Genomic DNA, 27,797 nt, shown 5'->3' with positions numbered 1-27,797 from the left:
ATGTGTGTATGGTCCTGTTAATCTTATGAAATGGGTAGTTCCGGTCCTTGATTCTGATTGGTTGAGCCGCGTTCGAAGACGTTGTAAATTACCCAACAAACATATACATGTGACCGCATTACATAGTATTTTTTGCTTGGCAACCTCTTTGGAACTACATTGCTTGGTGGAGGAGTTTTAACGTTATTTTTTTGTTGAATGAATTCATCTTTTTTTATGGAGTAACCGTCTTATAAAAGCACTAAGCCCCTTGAAGCCGTGTTTTACAGTGGATTTAGAACAGCTAAGGGACTGTTAGGCACGACGCGGGTTTTTTTGTTCTAACAACACCCCCTTAGAACCCCTTAGCTGTTCTAAATCCACTGTAAAACACGGCTTCGCGGGGCTTATATTGCTTAAGTAAGTCTGAGCATCGTCACAAGCATTTCAGTGCCTAGTTTCCCCAATATAATTGTGCAAATGACAAATAAAATGCTATTGACTTGACTAGCGAGAAGTGTGGCTCCAGCACACTATGGCCCCTGCGGCCCTTTAAGACGCTTGTTCTGGGAGGCGCTTGAGTGCAGTTCAACACACCCGCCTGACGCTCCGCTCGACGCCCAGGAAGAGAAACAGCTCGCTACAAGTTTAAAGATGTCGACTCATTTGTTGTTTTAACATGTATTCTGTCGTGTATATGTTCCTGTGGTGTTATTGAGGGTAATAATGCTGGATGGTTGGACTAATGAAGTTCGGTTTGGATTTCGGCCGGTTACTGGGGCTCAGCGGTGAGTTTCACGACTGCTTGTAAACTTTGTTTCTGTCTGTCCGAGTTATAAAGTTAGTTTTCCATGAATCAGAGGAGCGTAAAACAAAGGGCACGATATGCTTATCTCGCCGTAACGCACTTTAGTGACAGTGCACCTAATGTGCGTCAGTTTTATATAGATATAAAAGCGTGTTGAAGAAATCATGATGCCACTTGCGAATATTTTTTAGGCTCAATGTAACTGCGGTAACTTAGTCACCCGGTTAGCTTTTATTTGTCGATGGGAATTTTGTCTAAGCCTTAATATGTGTCAAATCCATATTTAATGTTTAATATTAATATTACAAAGACTAGCCAACGAACTCGAGTTAAACTTTGCTAGCCTAATCTCTCACATATTATATATTAATTTATTTACAGTTAATTAATTAAAGAAATTAAATGTATACGTTTTCCACAGGCTTTTATTTGAATTTGATTCAAATAAATCACATGCAACAGGCCTGTGATTCACAGACACACTAAATGTGGTTTTAACTGCTGATGATTTCCTGTTTGAGTGTGTTTTTATTAAGAATAAACTTTCTCAGACAAACCATTTCAGATGCATCATAATTTAGTTATAATTTGTAATGGTTTTAGCATTCTTGCAAATTTAAGCGCACGGGAGTTAAAGGCTGCCTCAAGTGTAATGGCAAAAATTGCCTTTTCATACAATAATAAACATAACGTTTCTTTAGGATAATCAACAATCCTTCTTATCAAAGACCACTTGGGGTTCTTGAGTTACCCATATGATTCTTTGGAGACTTTCTTGATTGCTTTCTTGACAAGTTCTTGATCTATGTTGGAAAATCCTAGCTGGGAGCTGCGTTCGGAACATGATCACGGTTCCTAGTTTTTGGAATGTGGTAGCTGGAGACGCATGTGTGTATATGTATATATGAGGCACATAGATGCAGCTGTTGGCCGCTATACGTAGGCCTAAGCCGTTCTCCATGTTGGAACGGTCAAAGCCGGTTTGTGAACATTTGAGAGCAAGTTGACTGCAACCATAGTTAGACGCATGTATGAATATCTAAATCTGTAATAGACTTCAGCAGATGACTTTGCGAAACTTAGACACAAGACGACACAGGCTTTGGCTAACATTACATTAAAAAGTTAGGCTACATAGTTTAAAACCCAGTAATATTGAGTTAATACTTAAAAAAACAGAAACCAACACATTCCCATCTGTGAAAGGTTATCCAATTTCAATTCTCAGTGGTTTTTACAACCAGAAGTTGAGAAATTTTGTGGCAAACTGATGACAGCATCTGAAAAGATGGCTGACATGTCGATGACGTGTCTGGGGTGGTGGCATCTACATGGGAAGGCCAGCCAATGATCAGATAGAAACCTCTTAATGTTCCAAAACAGCTACCAGTTTAAATGGTTAGTTCACCTAAAAATGAAAATTCTGTCATCACCCTCATGACGTTCCAAACCCTTAAGACTTTTGTTCGTCTTCGGAACACAAATGAAGATCTTTTTGATGAATTCTGAGAGCTTTCTGTCCCTCCATTGACAGTCTGTGCAACTACCTCTTTGACGCTTCAAAAAGTTCTTAAAGAGATTGTAAAACTAATCCATATGAATTGAGCAGTTTAGTCCAAATTTTCTGAAGAGACTCAATCTCTTTGTGATACACAGATTTAATTTAGGCTTTTATTCACATATCAACTCACACATCAGTTTTGGTTAACAGAAGCTCAAGCATGTTCGCTTGACAGGCGAGAACCAGTGAGGTTCATTCTCGTGTTATGCATCACGTTTGAGCTTCTGCAAGAACCAATGAGGTTCATTCTCGTGTTACGCATCACGTTTGAGCATTTTGTTCTGGTCCGTTGGGTCTCCAATTGGGTCTCGGTTGAGCTACTGTTAATGTTCGCTGATCAATGTTTATATGTGAATAAAAACCTAAATTCAATCTGTTCATCGTATAAAACGATCAAGTCTCTTCAGAAAATTTGGACTAAACCGCTCAATTCATATGGATTAGTTTTACTATCTCTTTATGAAGCATCAAGTGTCAGTTACGTAGCTGTCAATGGATGGACAGAAAGCTCTCAGATTTCATCAAAAAGATCTTCATTTGTGTTCCAAAGATGAACGAAAGTCTTCCGGGTTTGGGACGACATGAGGGTGAGTCATAATGACAGCATTTTCATTTTTGGGTGAACTATCCCTTAAAACTGGATTCTTCAGACCAGAGTTTTGGTGTCTGGGCTCTTTAAAGAAGGAATACATTGATGGTTTCATAAAAAGCTAGAAAATGAGAATTCTTTAGGGAACTTGAAAAGGTTCCCCAATGACATCAGGCTGTAAAGCCCCTTTAGCTTTTATTTGGAACCTTTTTTCATTGAGGTGTGTGTGCGCATTGTCATTACATGAAGTACTGCTAGTTTGTGTTGTCTAGCCTAATATTGGTCTGTACTCAAAGTTGGTGGTAGAAATGTAAATATGCTTAAGAGCATGATCCAGAAGTGTACATAGTTTTTTTCCCACCAGGGCTGTTGCTGTAAGTGTCTATTTGCCTGTCTGTTGCATTCACAGTGAAATTATCGGAGATTGGAAGGGATGATCGGAAGGTTGGCAGGGTATCTACCAAGTAGCTTAATTAAACATCTTTGTTAACATTGTGGTTGTGACACATCCTTACAGTCCTTTTCATGCAAGTATTTAGGCCACCTATTTGTAGCTTGAATCAAGATTTTCCACGGCTGTTTTAATCAGATGGATTCAGCATTCTGACTGGTGGCAGTGAAAACCGTATCAGTGGTGATCTTTTGCATGGAAGAGTTTGCATGATCCAAGGAAGACGTGACTAGCCAGGGGCCAACTGCGGTTTCTGTATCTTACCTAGGTAAATCAGTTTTTTGACCGCCATTGTCACGAGGCCATCGAAGTGTGAGATGTGTCACTAAAGGGAAGTTTGCTGGTCGATGCATCACTTCTCTGCAACCGCAGGACTCGTCTCAGATCACGGCCTGCTTCATTTGCATTTGCCTGAGATTTGTGATGCTACTTTGGCTGTGATTAATAACTGAAGGCAAACTGTGTGCATCTCTTTGCTGTATGAGAACACTTATGTGGGATATTAGTGTTGTAATGGCTAATAGGAGTGGTTGAAGACACGGAAAACGTGTTTTGTGATCTTCATTTCTCTATACGAAAGGAATCAGTTAACAAGTTTGCAACTTTCTGTCTCTTTCTGAAACAGGAATGTTATTGTTTGGCTAAGAAATGCAAAAAAAAAAAAAAAAAATTGGACTTGGTCATTTTGTGTTGTTTATGTAGGTTTTCGGACATTGTGCAGATGGTTGCGTATTATGATCATCAAAAGCCTGGGCTGAATCAAGGATAAAACTATCACTGAGCTATCGTGAATCCCATAAAAGAAAACAAAACCTAAAACCTGGTCTGAAAACCATTTGCTTAGATTAGCTAATGGCAAAATCCAAATATCTGTCATTGGACGATCTTCAGAGAAAGTATTGTTTTACTAGGCCGTTGTTTAAATGGCTTTCTTGTGGAATGTTTTGAGCTGTGTAGTTTGTGAGGCCGTGTAGCTTAGAGAAATGTCTGCAAGGTCTGATTTTACCGTTGCAGCAAGGAAACTTTTAAGATAGCTGACAAATGAATTGCAATCCTGCAGGGCTTTAGGTCCCATGTTTGTTGAGGGAGTGTGTTTTTCTTTTTGCTGATGACTCTTTTCCCACTGGTTTAGTTGGCTTTTCTGTGGCAGACATGTGAAATTAAAATCTTTGCACAGCTTGACCCTGCAAATGCTAATTAAACAAAACCATCTGCAGTCAAGGTTAAAAATATAGCCTATGACTAATGCAAGTAGAGAAGTAAAACCAAGACTTTATTTGTGAGGAAAGTTTTCAAGGGTTTGTAACAATTTGACTGAAATGTCATTTCATAGTCACAAATGAATGGTATTTTCCGTGTGTCGTGAGCATTTGGAGTGAATAAAGAACTAGGAAATGGTAGGCTTAAATGTTGGGATTTGACAACATGATACAAAACAAGTGGCTTGTGTTGATTCTCTTTTCTGCATTATTAACCATTTTAATTCTCAAAAAGTTTTTTTTTTTTTTGGCTAAGGCTATAGGCCTAGTGATTCTCTTTGCTTGAATTTGGACTTATGGATTGTTTTCTCTGGATCTTTCCACAGGCTCCAGTGATGAAAGGCCAGAGGAGATGGACACAGGTGCTCAGAATGACCACATGCTCTCACAGGTACAAGAACACTGGGCTTTTTTCATGAATTGTTACATAAAATCAGGAATGAGAGTCAAAAGACCTGCATGTTTCCCTGTTGTTTTTGAATGAACTGCTTTCATATGTTTTCTGACTATTAGTTTTAAGTCTGAAATTGAATTAACTTAATTCAGGTCTTTTACTAACTGGCTATCTTTTTAACTATACCTGATCGATTCCTGCATAGCGACATGTATAGTGGCCTTAAAAGTGTAGGCTATATGAAAATTTTAAGTATGTGTGTGTTTATATATATACACAGTATATTCAAACATTACATTTGAATGAATTATTTAAAAAAAAAAATCAGTTTGAATGAATGATTCGATGACATTTCACTTGCTTCATTACTGGATGAACAGCATTTAAAAAAAACAACTCATGAGTGAATGATTCAATGACACATACATTTTTTTTAATAGTCACCTGTCACCACCTAGTGATGTAACAACAATCAAAAATTTTTTTGAAGCACCAACTTGCTTTCATAAGGTGATTTTCTCTATTTTGACCGGTACCGTAGAGATCAGTGTTTATATCTGAACTATAACATTTGAATATGTGATAATTATAATTTATGTAACAGAAACAACGATACTGTGTTGTTCCCAATGTGTTTGAGAAAAACATTTATTTCATAAAGTGAATTTTAATTTTAAGTTTTATTTTATTTCCACTTTCAATTCTGTTACTTCAATAAAAGGTTAGATTTTTGCATTTAGTTTAAATAAAATATCAAAAGGATAAACAATGCAAAAAATATTTTTTTACAGACATCTTTGATCATATTTACCAATGGGGCAAATAATTCTGACCAGCCAGCCAGCCAGCCAGCCAGCCAGCCAGATAGATAGATAGATAGATAGATAGATAGATAGATAGATAGATAGATAGATAGATAGATAGATAGATAGATAGATAGATAGATAGATAGATAGATAGATAGATAGATAGATAGATAGATAGATAGATAGATAGATAGATAGATAGATAGATAGATAGAATTAAGCAGCACTTTTGTTATCAGCATTGATAATAATAAAGATGCTTCTTGAGCAGCAAATCAGCATATTAGAATGATTTCTGAAGGATCATGTGACACTGAAGACTGGTGTAATGATGCTGAGAATTCAGCTTTGACATCACATGAACAAATTAAATTGTAAAATATATGAAACTAGAAAAGTTATTTAGATTGTAATAATATTTCAAAACAATATTACTGTTTTGATTGTATTTTTGATCAAATAAATATAGCCTTTATGTGCATAAGAGACTTCTTTCAAAAAAAAAGAAAAAAAGAAAGAAGTGAATGAACTTTATCTTTTAGTCATGTCTCAACTATTCATTTGGGTCAAGGTCGGGTCAGTGTGCTCCAAACAGAGTTATTCCCAGCATATTCTTTGCAGTTGTTTTGAGGCTCTTTTGTTCCAAGAAACACTGTTATTTAGTGAATGCTTCACATTCATTGCTGAAACTTTCAAATGGTCTTATCTACCCATGATATAGTGTGCATTCTTCTACAGGCTGTATAATATCAGACATTGTAAGAGTTGTCTGCTCACACAAAACTGTTACACTGTGGTCATCTTTAAGAATTTAAGCTTTGAGTTACATTTTATTGGGTTAACCACTCATAGTGAGCGCAACACTGGCTTTAAACATTTGTGCTTTGTCAATCAGCATATGGATTTGTAGAGGCCAAAGTCCTCCACAGTGGTTTTGCAACATTTTCAACCTTGTTTTAGTGCCTACAACTAAAGAAGTCTTTCTCAAATAGGGTAAAATTCCTTTAAGAACATGCACTACTCTGAAACAGACCTCTGTTTGCTGCTATTTTGCTTTCTGAAGCAAATAAAGTACCTGCGTGTCTGTTTGCTCCTGATACTGTCTCATTTGGGTTTGTGTATGTTCTACAGGATGTCTTAAATGGTGAGGAGGGTCTTAGTGAGGAAGAGAAGGCCAGACGGAAAGCAGAGAGGCGCAAAGCCAAGAGGAAGGTGAGAGGAGATAAACTTTGCCACACTAAGTATAAGAATGAATCACCTTTAACACAGTTTACTGTCAGGGCAGATCTATTATGCATTGTTTTTTTAAATTTGTTCTTATTGTGAACGGAGCCATTAATAAGATGGATTTTTTTGCAGGCATTGTGTTGCTGGCCAAAAAAAAAAGTTTTTTTTTTTTTTTTTAGCGTCAACGGCAGCGGAAGAAACTAGAACGGGTTAAAAAGGATGAAAGTGCTGAACAGGTAAATTGAAACTAGTTTAATGGTTAGGATGGTGTGAGAAGGCTTTGACACAGGATGTGTTCCTTCTGCACCGTTTTTTAATACATTTCTGCAGATCAGTGCATCTCATTTTTTTCCTCTCTTTCAACCACGGTTATTGAGTATTTAAAAAAAGCATGTTAAAAGTTACAACGCTCAAAGTTCAAAGCAAAGGGAGATATTTTCTTTTAAAGTAGTAGTTTTATAAGGACTACAACAAACTACACAACATTCCTCCCAGGTTAGTGACATCACAAAGCCTAAAATTTGCATAAACCCCGTCCCGGAACACGATTTATAGATTATCAAGACAGAATATGCTAATCAATGACTTGAAGACAACTACACATAAGCTACATAAATTCCTCAATTTACCATTCAGAAATGTTGTCTACATGTTGTCACTTCTTTAGTGTCTCAATCTTTGTCTGACTCCGGTTTGAACATAAAAGGCAAAAAGTTTTTGAAATGTTCATTGCATGTCTGTGTGAGGTAATCGAAGCTGCTAAGAACAAGCTGTTGAAGCTCCGCCCTCTGTGCCGGGAGCAGCAGCTCATTTGCATTTAAAGGGACGCACACAAAAATAGAGCGTTTTTGCTCACCCTCAAAAAGTGACAACTTTAACATGCTATATAAAAATATCTGTGGGGTATTTTGAGCTAAAACTTCACATACACACTCTGGGGACATCAAAGACTTATTTTACATCTTGTGAAAAGGGCATTATACCACCCCTTTAAAACAATGGACCAATCAGAATTTACTGGGGGTGAGACGGTAATTTCCTTATAAACTAATTTAGTAAAATACAGTAAAATAGTATTACCATTTAAAATGGCTCTTTTCTATTTAAAGATTTTACGATGTAATTTATTCCTGTGATGATAAAGCTGAATTTTCAGTGTCACATGGTCCTTCAGAAATCTTTATGCTGATTTGGTCCTCAAGACGAATTTCTTCAATGTTGTGCTGCTTAACATTTTAGTGGAAACTGTGATACTTTTTTTTTTTCAAGATTCTTAAATATTATTGCCCCCAAACTATTTAAAATGCATGCAAATTGTATTTAACTTTAGCCGTTGGCTGAAACAGGATATTTTAGAAGGCCAGGCATTTGCGTGACACTGATGCCTTTAAATGCAGCTTACTAGTTCTATAACAGTCTGTTCTGTCATTTTTGTAACTTTAATATACTGTACATTTTATGTATACGCCCCTAGCTCTATCAACACACACTTTTAAAAAATGTGATGTGATATTTCTTTTCTTTCAGGAGGAGGATGAGAATGCTGGAGCTGATTCTGAGCTCGACGAGTCTGAGGAGTCTGAGCCAGAGGAGGTGGTGGAAGATATTGGCCTTTCAAAGGTGGAAGAGAAGCCAGTCGCTCCTCCAAGTAAAAGTCTTTCTGGACCTCCACTGGCTTCAGGGAACAAAAGCAACCGGCAGCCGACGGCCCGTTCTAGTGAGGAGGTATGAACACGGAGACAACCATACTGCCATAGCTGATGGACTTCCAGAGTTTGCTGTTTGAATGTTTTATTGTTTAAATTGCTGACTTTGACACTGTTTCCTCATGTTCAGGACCCAGGATGGGACGTGAACAGTGCTTTTGTTGCCAATGCTGTCAATCACATTCGACCCAAAGCTAAAAGTAAAGGAGCTCACAAGTCGAAAGAGAACAAGGAAAATGAGAGCAGGACTGGAGAAGTGAGTTTAAGTGTTTATTCAGTGTTCTGTGGTTTGTTGCCATCCGTGGGGCTGAACATACTCTTGTGTTGTAAAGGTGGAGCCCGCTTAACCTGGGTGTTGGGATTATTCGGTATTAAAGTAGTTTAAAAATCTGTAAGGTGCTGTCACTGTCGACTTTGAATGACAGCTTTTATTCTTTCAGCTGGTAGAGCTGCCACTGTTGTGACAGATTGCATGTTTCACCATACTATGCATCTACCCAGCAAGCCCAGTTCACATTATGCTGGATGTACACTGCTCGATTTTCACACACTACAATACAGTCTAGTGTCTGTTTAGTTTCTGCTGTGTGCACATTACACGACGGATCGGCGACAGGGGGTCACATAATACACAACATTTCAATAGGAAGAACCGCAGACAACTCTGTCTGGTCTACAAACTACGTTTCATAACCACACACAAACGAGAATTGATACAGGAAATAAGAAATGGGTTCTTGTGCGAGACTGGACTTCTTGTTGAAATGATGAAAAAAAAGAAGACTACAAATGAGAGAATGGTTGCTTGCAGAAGCCATGCTTGTAATGTTCTGTTGCAGGTCTATGACTCCTCCCTGTAAACTTTCTCTTGCCCTGTATCTTGCTCTCTCATTGGCTGTAGGTCATCGCAGATTTAATTTCAAATCAAAACACATTTCACACTTCATGACTGAGTCGCAGAGACGGGTCCAGATATTTAGCAGGCTAAATATGTCAGATATTTCAAATATTTTCTTTGATCATACACTACGCAATTGTCACTCACATGAACAAGCCCCGGTTGCCTCCCGATTTTGCACATTTGTTTATTTCCACAAAACTGTCGCTAAAATGGGGGCTAAAATCGTGCAGTGTCTCTACCCGGCATCAGTTTGATTTATTGCAGTGTCTCATTTCTTTCAGTTGCGTTGTGCTCTTATGACATATCAACATTAAAATAGACTTAAACCAGTAAAAAAAAAAAAGTGTAGCAAGACCAATGTGTTTCATTGATTTTGAAAATACTGCACATGCCTAGTTCCTCTACAGTAGGTACAGTACTGTCTTTTTTGTGGTTGTTGTGAAATATTTTGTTAAATAATAAAACAAAATATTTACATGTTTCTGTAAATGTTGTTTTTCTTAGTTACGTTTAGCGTGCTCTCGTTTAAACATTTGGGAACAGGAACATTTTGGAGAAATGAAAAATACTTTTATTCATCAAGTTTGCATTAAATTGATCAAAAGAGACACTTATGTTGCGAAAGATTTCTATCTCAAATTAATGCTGTTAAACCTTTCTCATAAAAGAATCCTGAAAAAAATAAAATATCATGGTTTCCACATAAACATGAATCAACTCAACTGTTTTCAACACTGATGATAATACGAAATGTTTCTTGAGCAGCAAATCAGCATATTAGAATGATTTCTGAAGCATCATGTGACATTGAAGACTGATGCCAAAGCTGAATTTTCAGCATCATTACACCAATGGAATACATTTTTAAATAACATTAAAATATGATATTTTAAAGGGTTCATGAATTGAGAAATCCAGTATTCCTTGATCTTTTGACATAAAAGAGGTCATTGTACTATACAAATATCCTGTACATTTCAGAACTCAAAACTTCCTTGTTAGTCCAAAAACAGCTTAAAACCAAGCTTCCAAAAGTAATTGTTTCGGATTTTGTCACATTACATCACAGTGCGACGAAAGACCTGCTCTGCAGAAGCTCAACGCCTACTTCTTCACCATTGCCTCTTTAGCCCGGCCCACCGATTTGCACCACATGTAGCAGTAAATACAAAACGGACGCAAACACAGGATTGCTGCATCAATAAAACTGAAGTGATTCCTCTGAGGATTACAAGACATTTTGAGTCTTTGCATTGGCTTCCTTGTGATCCTTAACATTTAAGGAAACGTGTATGAACTTTATTTTTAACAAAGTTCCAGTCAAATCCAGTAAAACACGGTTCGTGTTCACTTCATTTTTACTGTGGATTCGTTTATAAACAAGACATAGTTCGACAGGCTTTTTAGAGACTGAAAATAAAAGATGATGCAGTGATGACTATTGTCCCAGACAGAAATGTCCCAAGAATAGCCAATAAGAAACACAGTGTGACAAACAATGGTACATTCATTCATAATTCTGTTTACACAACACTAAGTCTTCCTTTTGTCAACTTTAACTATGATACATAAACTTTATTTGCCACAAACATGACTTATGAACCATTTGTCTTATGCATACATTTTTAACATTGTTGGCAAGTGTTATAACTAAGTTTCCAGAGATTTTTTTTTTTTTTTTAACAGTTTTCAAATATTTCACAGTACTGCACAATGTTACTGTATATTTCAAAAACATTGTACTACGGTAGTAAATTATGATTTGGCATGTGGTAATTATAATCCGTTATAATTATTTATTACATGGCTTGGTTGAATTCTAATGTAGAATGCAGTCTGTTATTTCTTGATAAGACCGCTGCTAAGTATAACACACCGTTTCCATGCAAAGCAGAGCATTGCTATGGACGCAGGATTCTAATCGTAGAGACGGAACGGACTATTTTCTTTAGTGGAAGGAATACAATCGTTTTTAAATCAATAAACTCCTTTTTAAATCAATATTTTGTCAAATTATTGATTTATTTGGTAGGTAGCCATGTAATAAGCGGGATAATGTAGAGCGAGGCGGTTGTTATAGCGAATACAACCCCTTCAGGCTGATTCAAGATCCTGATCAGCCTGACGGGGTTGTATTCGCTATAACAACCGCCTCGCTCTACATTATCCCTTACACAGTGAGTAGACTATTAGAATTGAGATGCAGCCAATGCTTTTGGGTTATGTCACATTCTTCCTGATTTTCACACAGCAGAACTGTTTGTTCATACTTTTGGTATTTACATATTTACATATTTGAATGTCTTTCCTGCAGCTTTAAATGTGTTTCCTTTTCGCTTTAACAAAATAAGATAAGTCAGTTATTTCAGTGGTAATCAGTAGCATGCCTATGTGATGCACGGACATTGTTGAAAATAACCCGTAATTAATGTATTATCCTTGTATATTATTGTAATATATCATGAACCCGCAATTAATATATTGAACTTTTTTTTTTTTTTTTAACAGGTCATTGGCTTATCAGATGCTAAAACTAAAAGAAGTGCCTTACTAGTAGGTGTGTAATTCTTTTTCTTTCTCACACACACACAAAAAAAAACATAACTTGTCAGATCAGAGAAAGGAGGTATGTCCAGTATGTGTATTTTTTAATTTTTTTTTGTAGTTCAGCCCAAAATTAAAATTGTCATTATTTGCTTACTGTTATGTTGTTTCAAACTTCTATGGTTTCTTTCTTCCATGGAGCATAGAACGTGAAACTTTGAAAAAGTCCTGGAAACTCTTTGGAAAACGAATTAAATTTCATCAACTGGCTTCAGAAGACCTTTGCGTTCTCGTGAGAAATTTTGGGTTTCCTCGCAAAACCTTTGCATTCTCCTGAGAAACTTTGGGTTCCCTCGCAAAACCTTTGAATTCTCCCAGGAAACTTTAGGTTTCCTCGCAAAACCTTTGCGTTCGCCTGAGAAACTTTGGGTTTCCTCGCAAAACCTTTGCATTCTCCCGAGAAACTTTGGGTTTCCTCGCAAAACCTTTGCGTTCGCCTGAGAAACTTTGTGTTTTCTCGCAAAACCTTTGCGTTCGCCTGAGAAACTTTGGGTTTCCTCGCAAAACCTTTGCATTCTCCCGAGAAACTTTGGGTTTCCTCGCAAAACCTTTGCATTCTCCCGAGAAACTTTGGGTGTTCTCGCAAAACCTTTGCATTCTCCCAAGAAACTTTCTGTTTTCTCGCAAAACCTTTGCGTTCGCCTGAGAAACTCTGGGTTTCCTCGCAAAACCTTTGCGTTCTCCCAAGAAACTTTGGGTTTCCTCGCAAAACCTTTGAATTCTCCCAAGAAACTTTAGGTTTCCTCGCGAAACCCTTGCGTTCGCCTGAGAAACTTTGGGTTTCCTCGCAAAACCTTTGCGTTCTCCCAAGAAACTTTGGGTTTCCTTGCAAAACCTTTGCATTCTCCCAAGAAACTTTGGGTTTCCTCGCAAAACCTTTGAATTCTCCCAAGAAACTTTAGGTTTCCTCGCGAAACCCTTGCGTTCGCCTGAGAAACTTTGGGTTTCCTCGCAAAACCTTTGCGTTCTCCCAAGAAACTTTGGGTTTCCTTGCAAAACCTTTGCGTTCTCCCGAGAAACTTTGGGTTTCCTCGCAAAACCTTTGCGTTCGCCTGAGAAACTTTGGGTTTCCTCGCAAAACCTTTGCGTTCTCCCGAGAAACTTTGGGTTTCCTCGCAAAACCTTTGCGTTCGCCTGAGAAACTTTGTGTTTTCTCGCAAAACCTTTGCGTTCGCCTGAGAAACTTTGGGTTTCCTCGCAAAACCTTTGCATTCTCCCGAGAAACTTTGGGTTTCCTCGCAAAACCTTTGCATTCTCCCGAGAAACTTTGGGTGTTCTCGCAAAACCTTTGCATTCTCCCAAGAAACTTTTTGTTTTCTCGCAAAACCTTTGCGTTCGCCTGAGAAACTCTGGGTTTCCTCGCAAAACCTTTGCGTTCTCCCAAGAAAGTTTGGGTTTCCTCGCAAAACCTTTGAATTCTCCCAAGAAACTTTGGGTTTCCTTGCAAAACCTTTGCATTCTCCCAAGAAACTTTGGGTTTCCTCGCAAAACCTTTGAATTCTCCCAAGAAACTTTAGGTTTCCTCGCGAAACCCTTGCGTTCGCCTGAGAAACTTTGGGTTTCCTCGCAAAACCTTTGCGTTCTCCCGAGAAACTTTGGGTTTCCTCGCAAAACCTTTGCGTTCGCCTGAGAAACTTTGTGTTTTCTCGCAAAACCTTTGCGTTCGCCTGAGAAACTTTGGGTTTCCTCGCAAAACCTTTGCATTCTCCCGAGAAACTTTGGGTTTCCTCACAAAACCTTTGCATTCTCCCGAGAAACTTTGGGTGTTCTCGCAAAACCTTTGCGTTCTCCCGAGAAACTTTGGGTGTTCTCGCAAAACCTTTGCGTTCTCCCGAGAAACTTTGGGTTTCTTTGCAAAACCTTTGCGTTCTCCTGAGAAACATGGCGTTTGTTTGACAAACGTACTCGGTTACTAACGTAACCTCGGTTCTCTCTAGAAGAGGGAACGAGTACTGCGTCTTAGCTAAGACGCTGCGGGAAAAGTCTCTTTTCACGAATATTGAAGCAAAAAATTATCCTTAATTTTAATATTTGTAAAACGCATTTGCCACAGTATGCAGCCATAGGCAAGACGGCTCGTTTGCTCATTGGCTGTTGTACTAGCAAATGCATAAGCCTATCGAGCGCAGGCTGATGCAACATCAGACCAATGAGGCCACTTCCCGCCGACGCGGGCGTGGCCTCGCCCTATAAAGGTAGCTCGAAAAGGCTGACTCACTTGATTTATTTCAACGAAGAAGCGAACCAAAGTGAATCGTACGCACGGCAGGGAACGCAGTACTCGTTCCCTCTTCTAGAGAGAACCGAGGTTACGTTAGTAACCGAGTACGTTCTCTTACGAGAGTTCTCTCGTACTGCGTCTTAGCTAAGACGCTGCGGGAACCCAATGTAAGACGCCGTGCGTGCAGAGATTAACAACCATAAACCTGGAGGCTGACCCAGGATTTACAGTGCACAATCACCAGAGGGACTGACATAGAGTCCTAGAACAAGAGGAGGAACTCTCCGTTCTGATATGTGGCTGCGTCTGCAGACGTATATAAGACATCACTTAGACAAGACACTCTTGACTAAAGTGGGAATATGGGTCTTACGTAAAACTGCCCGTAAGATAGTAGTAACGCACTGTGCTTGCATTCTCAGTGTTCAATTACACCGATAACAGCTTAGCCTGCAAAGCGGGAACCTCGAGGTTATAAAACCTGATAAATGTAGACGGCGAGGCCCAGCCTGCCGCCATACAAATATCCTGTAGAGATATTCCACTAGACCAGGCCCACGAAGAGGCAACGCCTCTCGTGGAGTGCGCTCTGACACCCAGCGGGCACTGAAGACCCCTGGAGGTGTATGCCAACGCTATGGCGTCAACTATCCATCTGGATAGGCCTTGTTTCGAAACAGCCGTTCCCTTGGAACGTCCACTGAACGAGACAAATAGTTGCTCAGTCTGTCTAAAGGCAGCAGAGCGAGACACATAGGCTCTTAAAACCCTGACAGGGCAGAGAGAGCCCAAGTCTCCTTCCTCTTCTAACACCGGCAGGGCGGACAGGGATATAACCTGAGCCCGAAACGGCGTGTTGAGGGATTTCGGCACATAGCCGTGCCTAGGTTTGAGTATGACTCTCGAGTCACTAGGCCCAAACTCCAGACACGACGGGCTCACTGAGAGCGCGTGCAGGTCCCCTATGCGCTTCACTGAAGCAAGGGCCAGCAAAAACACTGTCTTAAATGACAGATGTTTGAGACTAATCGTCTGGATGGGCTCGAAAGGGGAACCTTTCATGGCCTCCAGGACCGTAGAGAGGTCCCAAACAGGGACCGACGGGGGTCTGGGAGGGTTCAGTCTCCTAGCTCCCTTGAGGAAGCGGATGACCAAATCGTTCCTTCCTATCGACTGACCGAGCGTTGTCTCAGCGAACGCTGCGATAGCCGCCACATAAACTTTGAGCGTGGATGGGGCTCTGCCCTTATCCAACAGCTCTTGAAGGAAGGAGAGAACCTCCGTTACCTCACAGTCGAGGGGTGAGCATCCCCGAGCCCCACACCAACTGGAGAATACCAACCACTTTGAGGCATAGAGCCGTCGAGTCGACGGTGCTCTAGCCTGAGTGATAGTATTTAGCACTCCTACTGAGAAATCAGCGGGTAACCGTTGAGAGCCCACACGTGTAAGGCCCACAACTTCGGTTGAGGGTGCCAAATCGAGCCCCTGGCCTGCGAGAGAAGGTCCCTTCTCAATGGCACCGGCCATGGGGCAGTGTCTGCCAACTGCATCAGCTCTGGAAACCAAGGTTGGTTCCTCCAGAGTGGTGCTACAAGCAGCACTGAGCATTTCGTTTCCCTCACACGTTCTATCACCTCTGGAAGGAGGGAGACGGGGGGAAAAGCATAGAGCGGGCGGCGCGGCCACCTCTGGGACAGCGCGCTTTCGCTCTTGGAAAAGAACGCGGGGCAGTGAGCGTTTTCGCTGGACGCGAAGAGGTCCACTTCCGCTCTGCCAAATCTCTCCCACAGCAGCTGGACTGTTTGTGGGTGTAGAGACCATTCGCCCGCGGGAATGTTGTTCCTGGACAGCCTGTCTGGACCCACATTCTGTATCCCAGGCACATGAGCTGCTTTTAGCGAGCGCAAGTTGTGCTGAGCCCATACCAGGAGGCGTTCCGCCAACCTGTACAGATCTCGGGATCTGAGACCGCCCTGGCGATTTATGTAGGACACCACCGACATGTTGTCCGAACGGACTAAGACGTGGTGGCCCTTGATTTGGGGACGAAAACGTGTCAGCGCGTTTTCTACTGCCAGCATTTCCAGACAGTTGATGTGTCGGAGCTTTTCCCGTTCTGACCACAGGCCATATAACGGTCTGCCCTCGAGCAGCGCTCCCCATCCCGAGGTGGAGGCGTCCGTGGACACCACTCTCACTCTCGAGGAAGTCCCCAGGCTTGCACCTGTTTGGTACCAGTCGTTCACCGTCCAAGGTTCTAGAGCTGTAACGCAGCTCTGGTTGACCTTGAGACGCAATCGACCAGAAGTCCACGCTCTGCGTGGTACCCGCGCTTTCAGCCAGAACTGCAGGGGGCGCATGCGGAGCAGGCCCAGCTGAAGAACTGGCGATGCTGAGGCCATGAGACCTAGCATCTTCTGAAACGTCTTGAGCGGGAAGGACGCGTCGCAGCGGAGAGATCTCGCTGCGCGCTGAATGCCGAGCGCGCGCTGTGGCGACAGCCGCGCCGTCATAGACTGTGAGTCCAGAACTATGCCCAAAAACGAAATCGTTTGACTGGGGTTCAGTGAACTCTTCGTCCAATTGACTCTGAGACCGAGTTTCTCGAGGTGATCGAGTAACATGGTCCTGTGCTCCACGAGCTCTGATCGTGAATGAGCCAGAATCAGCCAGTCGTCCAAATAGTTCAGCACTCGCATGCCTCTGAGTCTGAGAGGGGCGAGCGCTGCGTCCATGCACTTCGTAAATGTGCGAGGTGCTAGGGACAGACCGAATGGCAGGACTGTATACTGGTATGTCTGACCGTCGAAGGCGAATCTCAAGTATTGCCTGTGACGTGACGCTATCTGTATTTGAAAATACGCGTCCTTCAGATCTATTGACATGAACCAGTCTCCTTCGCGAATATGCGCGAGGATTTTCCTGGTCGTAAGCATTCTGAAACTGCGTTTCACTAATGCTTTGTTCAGCTGTCTCAGATCCAGTATGGGTCTGCAGCCCCCGTCTTTTTTGGGGACCAGAAAGTATCTGCTGTACAGCCCCCGTTCGCTTTGAGCATGAGATACAGGCTCTATAGCCCCTTTGCTCATCAGTTTTGAAATTTCGGCTCGGAGTAGGTGTGCTACTTCCGAATTCACCGTAGTTTCGACACGCGCCGTAAAGCGGGGAGGGCGTCGATAAAACTGTAGCGAGTAGCCTCTCTTTATAATGCTTAGCACCCATTCCGAAACCCCTGGAAGCGCTGCCCATGCATCTGCATGGATGGCTAAGGGTTGGATGCGAAGCGCACTCTGTTGGCTGAGCAACGGAAGCGCTTCGGTGTGCTGTAACACAGGCGTTATGTCTGTGGCATTCGAGGCGTGGGGCGCGCTGATGACAGCGGGCAGAGCGCTCGTCCTCGACCCCACTATGGCGCTTAGCTGAGTGAGGGAGGGCTGAACGGGTCCCGTGGGACTCATATCGTCTGTGAGTAAGTGTGGGCTGGAAGCGCGCACCTTTACTACTTCTGGCGCGTTGTCTGCCTGAGCAGAGCGAACGTGCACAGGTTTCGTTTTTACAGAAACCGTCAGACGTGCGTGACATAGTGATCGTGTGCACTGAGGAGTGGACACGTCTACTATGCAGTGCGCGCGATCGACTTGAGTCGATTTTATGGGCGCGAGCCCTGTGTGAAGGGCTGTGCTTGTGTGTACGGATGGGCACTGAGAAGTGGGCATCAGCGTTACATTTACAGCACCATCGGCCGTGGCCGGGACACCAGAAAATACACTCTTTATGGGATATATCTGGGTAGCCGTGAAAACGGCTTTTGTGTGCAGGCAAGCGGGCAACTGTACGGGCTTGCGCGTTGCATAAGACGCTGAGACAGTCGCAATACCTGGAACTGAAACAGCGGCGCGCTTGGGTGTGAGTCCGGCCGCAGCGGGACTTGTACACCGGCGCTTTCCTAGGCGTGCTAGGATGTGTTCGGGGCTTCCGGTTTCACCACAATCCTCTGCCGTGGGCCACGCGGCGCGGGGCGACGGCTGGTAGAGCGAGAGCGGGGTCTCGCGCTGCGTTGCTGTCGTGATGACGCAGCAGGAGGAGGGGGCTGTGGCTGAGAGCTCCGCTGGGTCGGCTTAGCACGACTCGCTGCAGAACTGGAGCGCTTCGGCAGGAAGTGCTTGAAGGCTTGTGACGCTTTCTGGTCCTCTGCGAATCTCTCTATGAACTCATTGACAGAGGATCCGAAGAGGCCAGTGGGATTCAGCGGGGCGTCGAGGAACGCGGTGCGCTCAGACTCGGCCATGTCTGAAAACGTCAGCCACAGATGTCTTTCAGCCACAGTGGCGGAAGCCATAACACGTCCCATAGCTTGAGCGGCAGACTTAGTCCGAAGCGCTTCTCAAATCCGCGAGGCAGATTGCATCAGGTCCCATCTCGTCCAACTTACGGAGGAGATCTCCCTGGAAAATCTGCAGCGTGGCCATGGTGTGTAGTGCAGACGCAGCCTGCCCAGCAGCGGAAAAGATTCGCGCGAGCAGCGATGACGTCGTGCGGCAGGCTTTGGATGGCAACACTGGTTTCGTCCGCCGTCCAGCAGAGGGCGGGCAAAGGTGCGTCGCTATCGCCTGTTCAACCGGCGGAAGTGACTGGTAGCCTCTGTTTTTAGCATCGTCCAGGGCGGAGAATGCTGGAGAAACAGACGAACGAGTTCGTGCTGAGAAGGGAGCGTTCCAGGCCTTTGCCACTTCTTCATGAAGCTCAGGAAGAAAGGGGGCGGGCTTAGACTCAGGAGAAGCATGCTCACCGGGAAGGAAGCTACCATCCAGCCGGGTACGAGAGGGAGGTGCTGGTGCAGACCACTCGAGGCCGAGACTCGTCGCGGCCAGCGAGAGCACCCGCATCAACTCTTTCTCGATGTTGGCTCGTCTGCTAGGCTTACGAGCAGCGAGCGCGAGATCCTCAGAGCTCGACCAATCGCCGCTGCCCGAAGCTAACAGAGAGCACGTGTCCTCATCCCCCGACGCGGCTTTGAAATCGACTTCCTCTGATGAAGCGGCGGCAGACTGCGGGCGCTGAGCATCAGGAAGTGATACAGGCGAGGCCGGCGAAGCGAGCGGGCGCTCCGGCGAGCTCGGTCGGGCTGTAGAGGGCTCCGGAATCCGCTGGGAGCGGCGCTTTTTACGGCGCGGCAACGCGGCGGGGAGTGCAGGCTCGGAGAAAAGTGCCAGGCGAGTCCGCAGAGTCGCCAAAGGCATAAGCTCGCAGTGAGGGCAGCCGCCGTCAGCGAGTGCGAGCGCTGCATGATCTTCACCCAGGCAGGAGACACAGATGACATGACGGTCTCCCTCGCTGAGTGGGGCTCGGCACGAGCCGCAGGAAGGCATCTTTAAAAAGACGCGAGCTCTTTTACGAGTGTGTGTCGCAGGGCGAACACACACACACACAGAGAAACAGAAAAGGATATGAGCGCCGGAAAGCGCAGCAGGTACGGCAGTGGAAGGCGGCGAAGGCCAGCGACTTCAGATGGCTCGTCCCGCTGATGTGCTTGCACTCAGACGACGCTTGCTTCCTATCCGAGATCCAGCGATGTGAGAGGTTCGCTGAAGAGGTGAAAAATCAAGTGAGTCAGCCTTTTCGAGCTACCTTTATAGGGCGAGGCCACGCCCGCGTCGGCGGGAAGTGGCCTCATTGGTCTGATGTTGCATCAGCCTGCGCTCGATAGGCTTATGCATTTGCTAGTACAACAGCCAATGAGCAAACGAGCCGTCTTGCCTATGGCTGCATACTGTGGCAAATGCGTTTTACAAATATTAAAATTAAGGATAATTTTTTGCTTCAATATTCGTGAAAAGAGACTTTTCCCGCAGCGTCTTAGCTAAGACGCAGTACGAGAGAACTCTCGTAAGAGAACCTTTCCGTCCCCTCACAAAACCTTTGCGTTTCTGAGAAAGTCTCACAAAGTTTTCTTGGGAACACACAACTTTTGCAAGGAAATTCAATGTTTCTCTGGGAAACGCAAAACATTTGCACGACAACACAAAAGCATTGAAATATGTTTTCCATCTCATTTTTTTTCCCCCCTTCACCATGTCCCATTAGGGCTCCTTACTTTGGACCTTGACAGCCCTAGTCCACATTCACACTGTGTTCCATGGAAGACAGTCAGTTACAGTCAGTACAGGTTTGGACTGACATGAGGTTGAGTTAATGACCTAATTTTAGTTTTTAGGTGAACTGTGTATTCACTCTCGAGTTTCACAATTAATCATTTGTGCTTTTTATTCTTTACTAATGCAGTCTCCTCCATATAAGTCTGTCTTTCTTTTCACTCCAGAAAAAGGGATTCGATTCGTTCAGGAGGGCCAGTACACACAAGCCGTTAGTCTGTTTACAGAGGCCATCAAATGTGACCCGAAAGACTACAGGTAAGTCTTTGATTTGACTGAAACCGTATCACATGTATTTCCATTTTTGTTGTTTTCATGAATTCACTCTGATATTTTGATAACAGGTTTTTTGGGAATCGCTCCTACTGCTACTGTTGTCTGGAGCAGTACCCTCTGGCCCTCGCAGATGCCGAGAAGTCCATTCACATGGCTCCTGATTGGCCCAAAGGCTATTATCGTAGGGGAAGTGCACTTATGGGGCTTAAGGTGCGACCCATTGGCATATTTATTTTTTCTCCATTTGGAGTGAATCTGCATTTAGTCAATAACTTTGCATGTGGTTTTGTTTGTAATAGAGGTACAGTGAAGCTGAGAAAGCCATGGAACAGGTGCTAAAACTAGATCGAGATTGCGAAGAAGCCGTCAATGACCTCTTGTACTCTAAAGTGCAACAACTTACGGTAAGGACTGGAGGATTGGTATACCATTGAGCTATTAGTAAGGTTTTTGGATCAATTCCCATGGAACACACTACCAAACATACTGAAAAAATGTGTGTTTTGAATGCACAAAGTTGTAGATCATTGTCATGAGAAAGCACATAAAAGCGCAAGATAATTAGTCCTAAATCATTTACTTATTTTAGTTTTTTTCTTATTTTAAGTGGAACACCAATGGAAAAATTTAGCATTTCAGTATGACTCATCCAAATGTTATTTTTAGAGCTGCATAACTTTGGTTGGAATAAAAACAACTTTTGTTCCATGGAAGAAATTTAGTCAAACAGGTTTTGAATAACAATAGGATGAGTAAATCATTTAGATTTTTGAGGGAATTATTCCTTTGATCTTCCGTTGAGAACGGGGTAAGCTTTAAAAATACTTCTATGGAAGCTAAAATGATGCAATCCAGGAATAATGCAAAAGTCAGGCTTTTTCTTTCCTTTCTTCTTATTAGGATCTTGGATATGATGAGGAGCAGAGTATTCAATTGCTGGAAAAATACAATACAGTGCAGGCTGTTGTTGCAGCGAAGGGTAAGAGCTCCTCGTTTTCCTGTCTGATTTTTCGTTGAAATGAACCACTTGAGGGTGCTGTTGCTACAAGCCAATTTAGTTTAAAAATAATGGGCCATGAATGACCAGAATTCACAGTACAAGTCATTTTATCACATACAGTACTGTAGAAACGGTTCTATTATATTACAATTTAAAATAATGATTTCCGTTTTAAAAGGTAATTTATTCATGTTGGCAAAGTTGAATTTTCAGCATCATTACTTCAGCTACTTAATCATTACATTAGTACATCATTACATCATTTCTTATTTTTAATGTTAAACAGTTGTGCTCAATAAAAAAGTGTATATGTTTTATGCAGTACTGTGTATAGTAAATACTGTAAATAATAATAAAAAAATCTTTACAAATCAAAGCTACTTTATCTAATTTATTTTCTCTTTATTTCAAACCCGATGGATATAAACCAAAAGATAATTATTCATAAATGATTAATTAGTCTGGCTTTAATGCAAAAGAAGCTTAACTTTGTGCAACTTGAGTACAACTAAAATGTTAAAATCAATTATTTTATAAATCAGTTAGTCTATATTATTGAGCAAGTTGCTCTGCCAACATAAACAACTAAACTTTGCTTCACATTATACATTATAACACCCCTCTGATAACTCAGCAGTTAAATGGTTAATTTGTCATGTTGTAATAAACAAATCTATATATTTTACAGCTTCAAATCAGGACTGTGCTCTCCTCCTGCCAAGGTAAGCTGATTGCAGTGTTTATTTTCTTTTCTTTTTTTTATGTTGTTCTTTCCCTCTAATCCTATCTTCATATTTCTCTTTTTCTTTCTCTCACTCGCCTCCACAAGTCCTTGTAATTCCTTGTGGGTGGGCAACGTGACCACAGAACTGACAGAGAAACATCTGCGGGACCTGTTCAAATCGTGAGATCTGATGCTTTTGCAATATTTTAGTTCTAACATGATTTCCCATGAATTTGGTTTTAATTTTTGATGATGATGTTTGCCAGTTACGGAGAAATTGACAGCATTCGGGTTCTGCATGAACGTTTCTGTGCATTTGTTAACTTTAAGAATGCCAACATGGCCTCCCGTGCAATGGAGAACCTCAATGTGAGTGAAACACTTATAATAATTCATTATTTATTGTTTGTTGTTGTCAGTATTATAGTTAGTATTATATTGTTTGTAGTTATAGTAAAGCCATTTTTGTAAATAAAATTGTAAACAAGTCTTTTTTTGAGCTGTATATTTTATAAAAATGTAGTAGTAGGAGTATTATTAGTATTAGTATTTTAATCAAGCCATTTTTGAGCCCTATGTATTGTTTATATACTTAAATGCAAAACCTTTTGTAAAACAGGGACATTTTATTGAGAATACCCGGCTAGTGGTTAGATATCCAGATCGACGGATTCAGAAGGTCCTCCCGACACCTGCCATTCAACAACCTGCAGGGGCTGCTGGGTAATTCAGTCTCTATGCTATGAAAGGGATAGTTCACCCAAATGAAAATTCTGTCCTCATTTACTCACCCTCATGTTGTTGCAAACCTGTACAAGTTTATTTCTTCTGCTAAACACAAAAGAAGATATTTTGAAGAATATGTGTATCCAAACAGTTGATCGTCCCTATTGACTTCCATAGTATTTTCTTTTCTTTCCATACTATGGAAGTCAATGGGGCCCAATAACCGTTTGGTTACACATATTCTCCAAAATATATTGTTTGTGTGTGTGTGTGTGTGTGTGTGTGTACAGCAGAAGAAAGAAATTCATACAGGTTTGGAACAACTTGAGGGTGAGTAAATGATGACCGAATCTTCATTTTTGGGTGAACTTTCCATTCAATGAGAAAAGTAATTGAGGTTTCAAAAGTTGTAATATATTTTGATGCAGTTATTTTCTTCTTCAAGAAGATTTGAAAGAAATGTCCACACCACTCTGTACTACTTCCAGGCCAAGACGCAGAGGTCCTGTCAACGGAGATGAGTGTTACTTCTGGAGGACCACCGGCTGTCATTTTGGAGATAGGTGTCGCTACAAGCACATTCCCTATCATCGAGGCAAAGACTGGCAACCTTGAGTCAACACTAGCCTCTCTTCCTCTCCCTAAGAACTCTGGGAGTTGACTGCATGACTGTAGGGACTCTAATCTTCACTTTGATAATCTGTAGGTCAGGACCAGTATTGTGGATCAGCATCTTACGAAAGCTCTCTTGAGGCCAGAGTGCTTCGAACCTCATGGGGTTTCAAAGCAGACGGGACTATGGGAAAAGTGTCTCTTTTGAGGTGAGGTTTGGGTGGTGCAGAGTGCCAGAGATTCGCTGCGCCGCATCACCGTCTGCTGAGGTTTACACGGCCTCTCATATCATACGCTCTCTTCTCTCTTCCTGTGCCAACACCACCAACCCCAAAGAAGAGCCGTAGATCTGGTCTGACATTTGAGTTCATCCTGAGAGAATGACTGGCACACTGCATTTGAGGTCACAAACCCTCAAAATGAGGATGGGAGAATCGTACCAAAGAATAATACTATGCCATATGTGGATTTTTACATAGAGAGAGAGAGAGAGAGAGAAAAGGGCATTCAGGGAAAATTAGCTTCTTAATTTTGCGTGTGTGTTTTGATTTGATTCCACCACCTCAAACACACTCCAACTGTTCATTCATCATGTTTGTAGTCATTTCTAATCGGACTAATGATGTTTTTCCCGGCTACTTCTCTCAAACCGCCCTAATTTCAAGACCTGTGAGGGCATATCAGTATTGCAAAGGGTTAGAGCAATTGTTTGAATCTTTCACAAACTCATGATAAATTATTTTCAGTTCTCCTTTTTGATTTTCTTGCAGTCTTGCACTTTACTATGGTGGATGTTGTCCCCCCTCCCCATGAGTAGATGTTTGATGAGTAGAGTCAAGAGTCGTGTTGCTAAAAGTATTGATGATTCATGGTATTTTCTAATGGCCTGTCATTGTCATATAGATATTATTTACATTTATCTATAAATATGAACATGGTTTTACATTCATGTGATCACAAACGCAGGTTTCAGTTGTAGATTGTGTCATGCTGCTCCACATAAAGCAGAACATCATGTGGTTTTCTGTGTATATTCTGCAAGAGCTCTGAGACACAAGAAACTCTTGCCTTGGCTTTGGCACTTTTCATGCCGTCAGCTCAAAGTTGATCGGCTCATCACTTCCTCTTTTATTTAACGTTCTTGCTCTTGGTTCAGTTGAAGAGAAGGAAGTTGGCTGTTTGAGACGGTTCGTCATATCTTCCACCTCATGACATTTTCTTGTAGGGCAGCATGCACATTTTTTTGTTTGTTTTATTATAAGTACGATAATGAATTGATCAAGCAATATTCTCATTGCAATGCATTTGAAAACTCGTATGACCTCGTTGTGCTGTTCTGACACACTTAACCAAAGAAACACTAATGTTTACCTAGTGTACCCCAGACAAACACATCTGCTACTTTTGTGCATTACACTATTTAGGACTTTTTCCTCAGTTTTTAGTTAAGACTTGCATAGGCTTTTATGCAGACTATAGTCACACTAGTGCTGTATTGGGCTTTAAACGTCATTACTTTTGGTACCTTGATAGTCCAGAGTGCCTTAAAAGCATTTGCTTTCTTATCAGACGGGTTATTTTAGCATTAATATTTAAGCTGAGGTCCCCCATGAACAAAAAGGTGTTTTAAAAAAATATATATTTTAGGCTGTGAAATAGGGCACAAACTGAATAATGACGAAGTTACGTGTGTCTGTCACATGTTGATTTGGGATTGAAGATTACAGCTATAGTTCTCATTCTTGTTTTTTTTCATCCTTTTTTTTTTTTATACCTTGTGTTCAAACAAATTAGTCTGACAGTGACAATTTCTCATTGTTATGCTGCTCAAAGAGCAGTTAATAACTCAGTCATGCGTTAAAGGACATTTATCACTCAAATGCAGGATTTTCTGTCATTTTGCTTGAAATCTTTAAGAGTTTTGCTGATCTCCACATAATTAAATTGAAGATCACATTCTCCATTTTCTCTCTCTTCGTTCCAACTTTTAAGTCACATTCTTGCTCCATATTCTAAGCATGTTTTCTTTTTACCCCTATTTAGCACGGCAATGGAAAAAGTCATTGTAATAAATGTATTGAAACTTGATTTTCTTCTCTTTTTTTGGGGTGCAATTCAATAAGAGAGTTTGTAGCTTTCTGCATGTGAAAAGAAATGCCATGTTCATGTTTAATTCAGAACATTGTTTTGGTTGGTTCGGCTCAGTGTGACTGGGCAGACAAATTGGTTCACGGCACCTGTGAAAACATTGAAAACCAAACATTCATCTTAGCATAAGTGCAATATTTTATGCTGTTGTTTTGACTAATTGGAAACACTGCTATTAAAGGGTTAGGTCACCCAAATGATCCTATCATTTACTCACCATCAAGCAATCCTAGGTGTGTATGACTATGACTTTCTTCTTTCAGTCAAACACAATCGGTTATAGGCTATTAAAAAAATAACCTGATATATTTGGTATATAAAACAATATCCTCTCTCACCTTTGAATAATGACTCCAAGTGTATCAGTCGACACTAGGGGGAGTTCTTGCGCAGGATTCACAATACATTTTAAGTAGGCTACACTAAAAAAAGTGCTCCAATTTCCAACATAAATCTTGATATAATGTGACTGAATATTACCGTCTTCATTTCTGTAAATATCTAGTATCTCTAGAGCGTCAGACTATAAATATCCAAAATAACTGTAGCATCACAAAATGCTTTTCTTTCATCAGAAGCACTTGAAAGTGACCTGTGGTTTGTGTGATCACAGGCGTTCCATATGAGCACATTGCAAATGAGAATCATTAGAATCAGGGAAAATTCTACTGTGTCTAAAAGCAAGTTTCAACTCAGAGAAAAAAAAAGAAAAAAAAAAAGACTTATGTGACCTACAGCATATTTAACCAACCACCAGCCTGCTGTTGTGGCCTGGAGAGCCAGCGGTTTGTGGTCTGTATGTATGTATGAATTGTTTATGAAAGTCTTCTGATAATACAGTTGTTGGTTAGAGGCCTCCGTGACCCAAGTCAGACCTTTCCAGGAAATGTGTGTTTCTTATACTGAATTGACATTTATTGAGCATTACATGTAAAGCATTTAATCTGTTAACTTGAATGTCAGTTGCATTGAGCAACAACCTCAATGAATACCCATTTATTTCATTTTATTTATTATTTCGTTTTATGTGTTGCTCTTCTCAAAAAAAAAAAAATATATATATAGGCATTGTTTTAAAGGCATCATGAAAACAAAATGTACCTTATTTACCCAATTATATATTTTTCATATTTGCTTTTAATGTTCCTGTGTTAATGTTATCATACATGGTTTGTCAGCCTGAATCATGCACAATTTAAAAAAGAATTGTCTTTATAATCTTAAATCAACATATGATAACTTACAGTCCTGCGGCTGCCTCACAATTTTTCTTGTTAAATGTGTTTCTCTCTGAAATACAATAGATTATTGAATTATGAAAGTAAAATGGCTTGTGGATATGTCATATCAGATTGGTTTTGAAAGAATCGAATAAGAAATATTTGGGTTCTTATTGAGATTTTCAGAATTTTGATTGCAGGCTTGAGTTAAGTCAAACTTGAGAGAAGACATCTTTTTAGCCGAGTGTCAGTCATTTACATTTTGAGAGCGAATCCCACATTTATTTGCGGCTGGGTCCATGCCATGTATTGAAATGTGTGGTCTCTTGTCAAGCATGGCAGACAATAGTTTTATTCAAATTATGAATATATTATATAAATTATTATCCTATGGCTTAGACAGCGCACAAAGAACGCTCCTTTATAATCA

The 27,797-nt window shown here is 41.4% G+C and overlaps 1 protein-coding gene across 3 annotated transcripts; it reads left to right on the top strand.

Moving 5' to 3' along the window:
- The first annotated feature begins 548 nt into the window (after nucleotides 1-548).
- LOC311279194 (uncharacterized protein) lies at nucleotides 549-26,087 on the top strand. Of its 3 annotated transcripts, none has more exons than XM_084390518.1 (16): nucleotides 549-767; nucleotides 4,974-5,038; nucleotides 6,979-7,059; nucleotides 7,254-7,310; nucleotides 8,602-8,799; nucleotides 8,911-9,036; nucleotides 12,190-12,238; nucleotides 20,829-20,919; nucleotides 21,006-21,147; nucleotides 21,237-21,341; nucleotides 21,838-21,916; nucleotides 22,626-22,659; nucleotides 22,767-22,841; nucleotides 22,928-23,030; nucleotides 23,281-23,384; nucleotides 23,876-26,087. In XM_084390518.1, the coding sequence occupies exons 1-16, from the start codon at nucleotides 713-715 to the stop codon at nucleotides 24,000-24,002; spliced, it is 1,491 nt and encodes a 496-aa protein (XP_084246644.1). In that variant the 5' UTR covers nucleotides 549-712; the 3' UTR covers nucleotides 24,003-26,087. The 3 variants fall into 3 exon arrangements, with proteins under 3 accessions (XP_084246644.1, XP_084246646.1, XP_084246645.1); XM_084390520.1 differs by having other exon boundaries at nucleotides 23,836-26,087; XM_084390519.1 differs by having other exon boundaries at nucleotides 23,833-26,087.
- Nucleotides 26,088-27,797: the final 1,710 nt, after the last annotated feature.

Source organism: Rutilus rutilus (assembly GCF_951802725.1).
Source record: "Rutilus rutilus genome assembly, chromosome: 20".
NCBI classification, from domain to species: domain Eukaryota; kingdom Metazoa; phylum Chordata; class Actinopteri; order Cypriniformes; family Leuciscidae; genus Rutilus; species Rutilus rutilus.
This window is presented reverse-complemented; position numbering and strand designations above follow the sequence as displayed.

Excerpts from the sequence above, each read along its gene's own strand:
- LOC311279194 (XM_084390518.1), top strand. The coding sequence starts at position 713 with ATGGTTGGACTAATGAAGTTCGGTTTGGATTTCGGCCGGTTACTGGGG. Across the intron at positions 768-4,973 it reads CCGGTTACTGGGGCTCAGCG|GCTCCAGTGATGAAAGGCCA; the intron begins GTGAGTTTCACG and ends ATCTTTCCACAG. Across the intron at positions 20,920-21,005 it reads TGTGACCCGAAAGACTACAG|GTTTTTTGGGAATCGCTCCT; the intron begins GTAAGTCTTTGA and ends TTTTGATAACAG.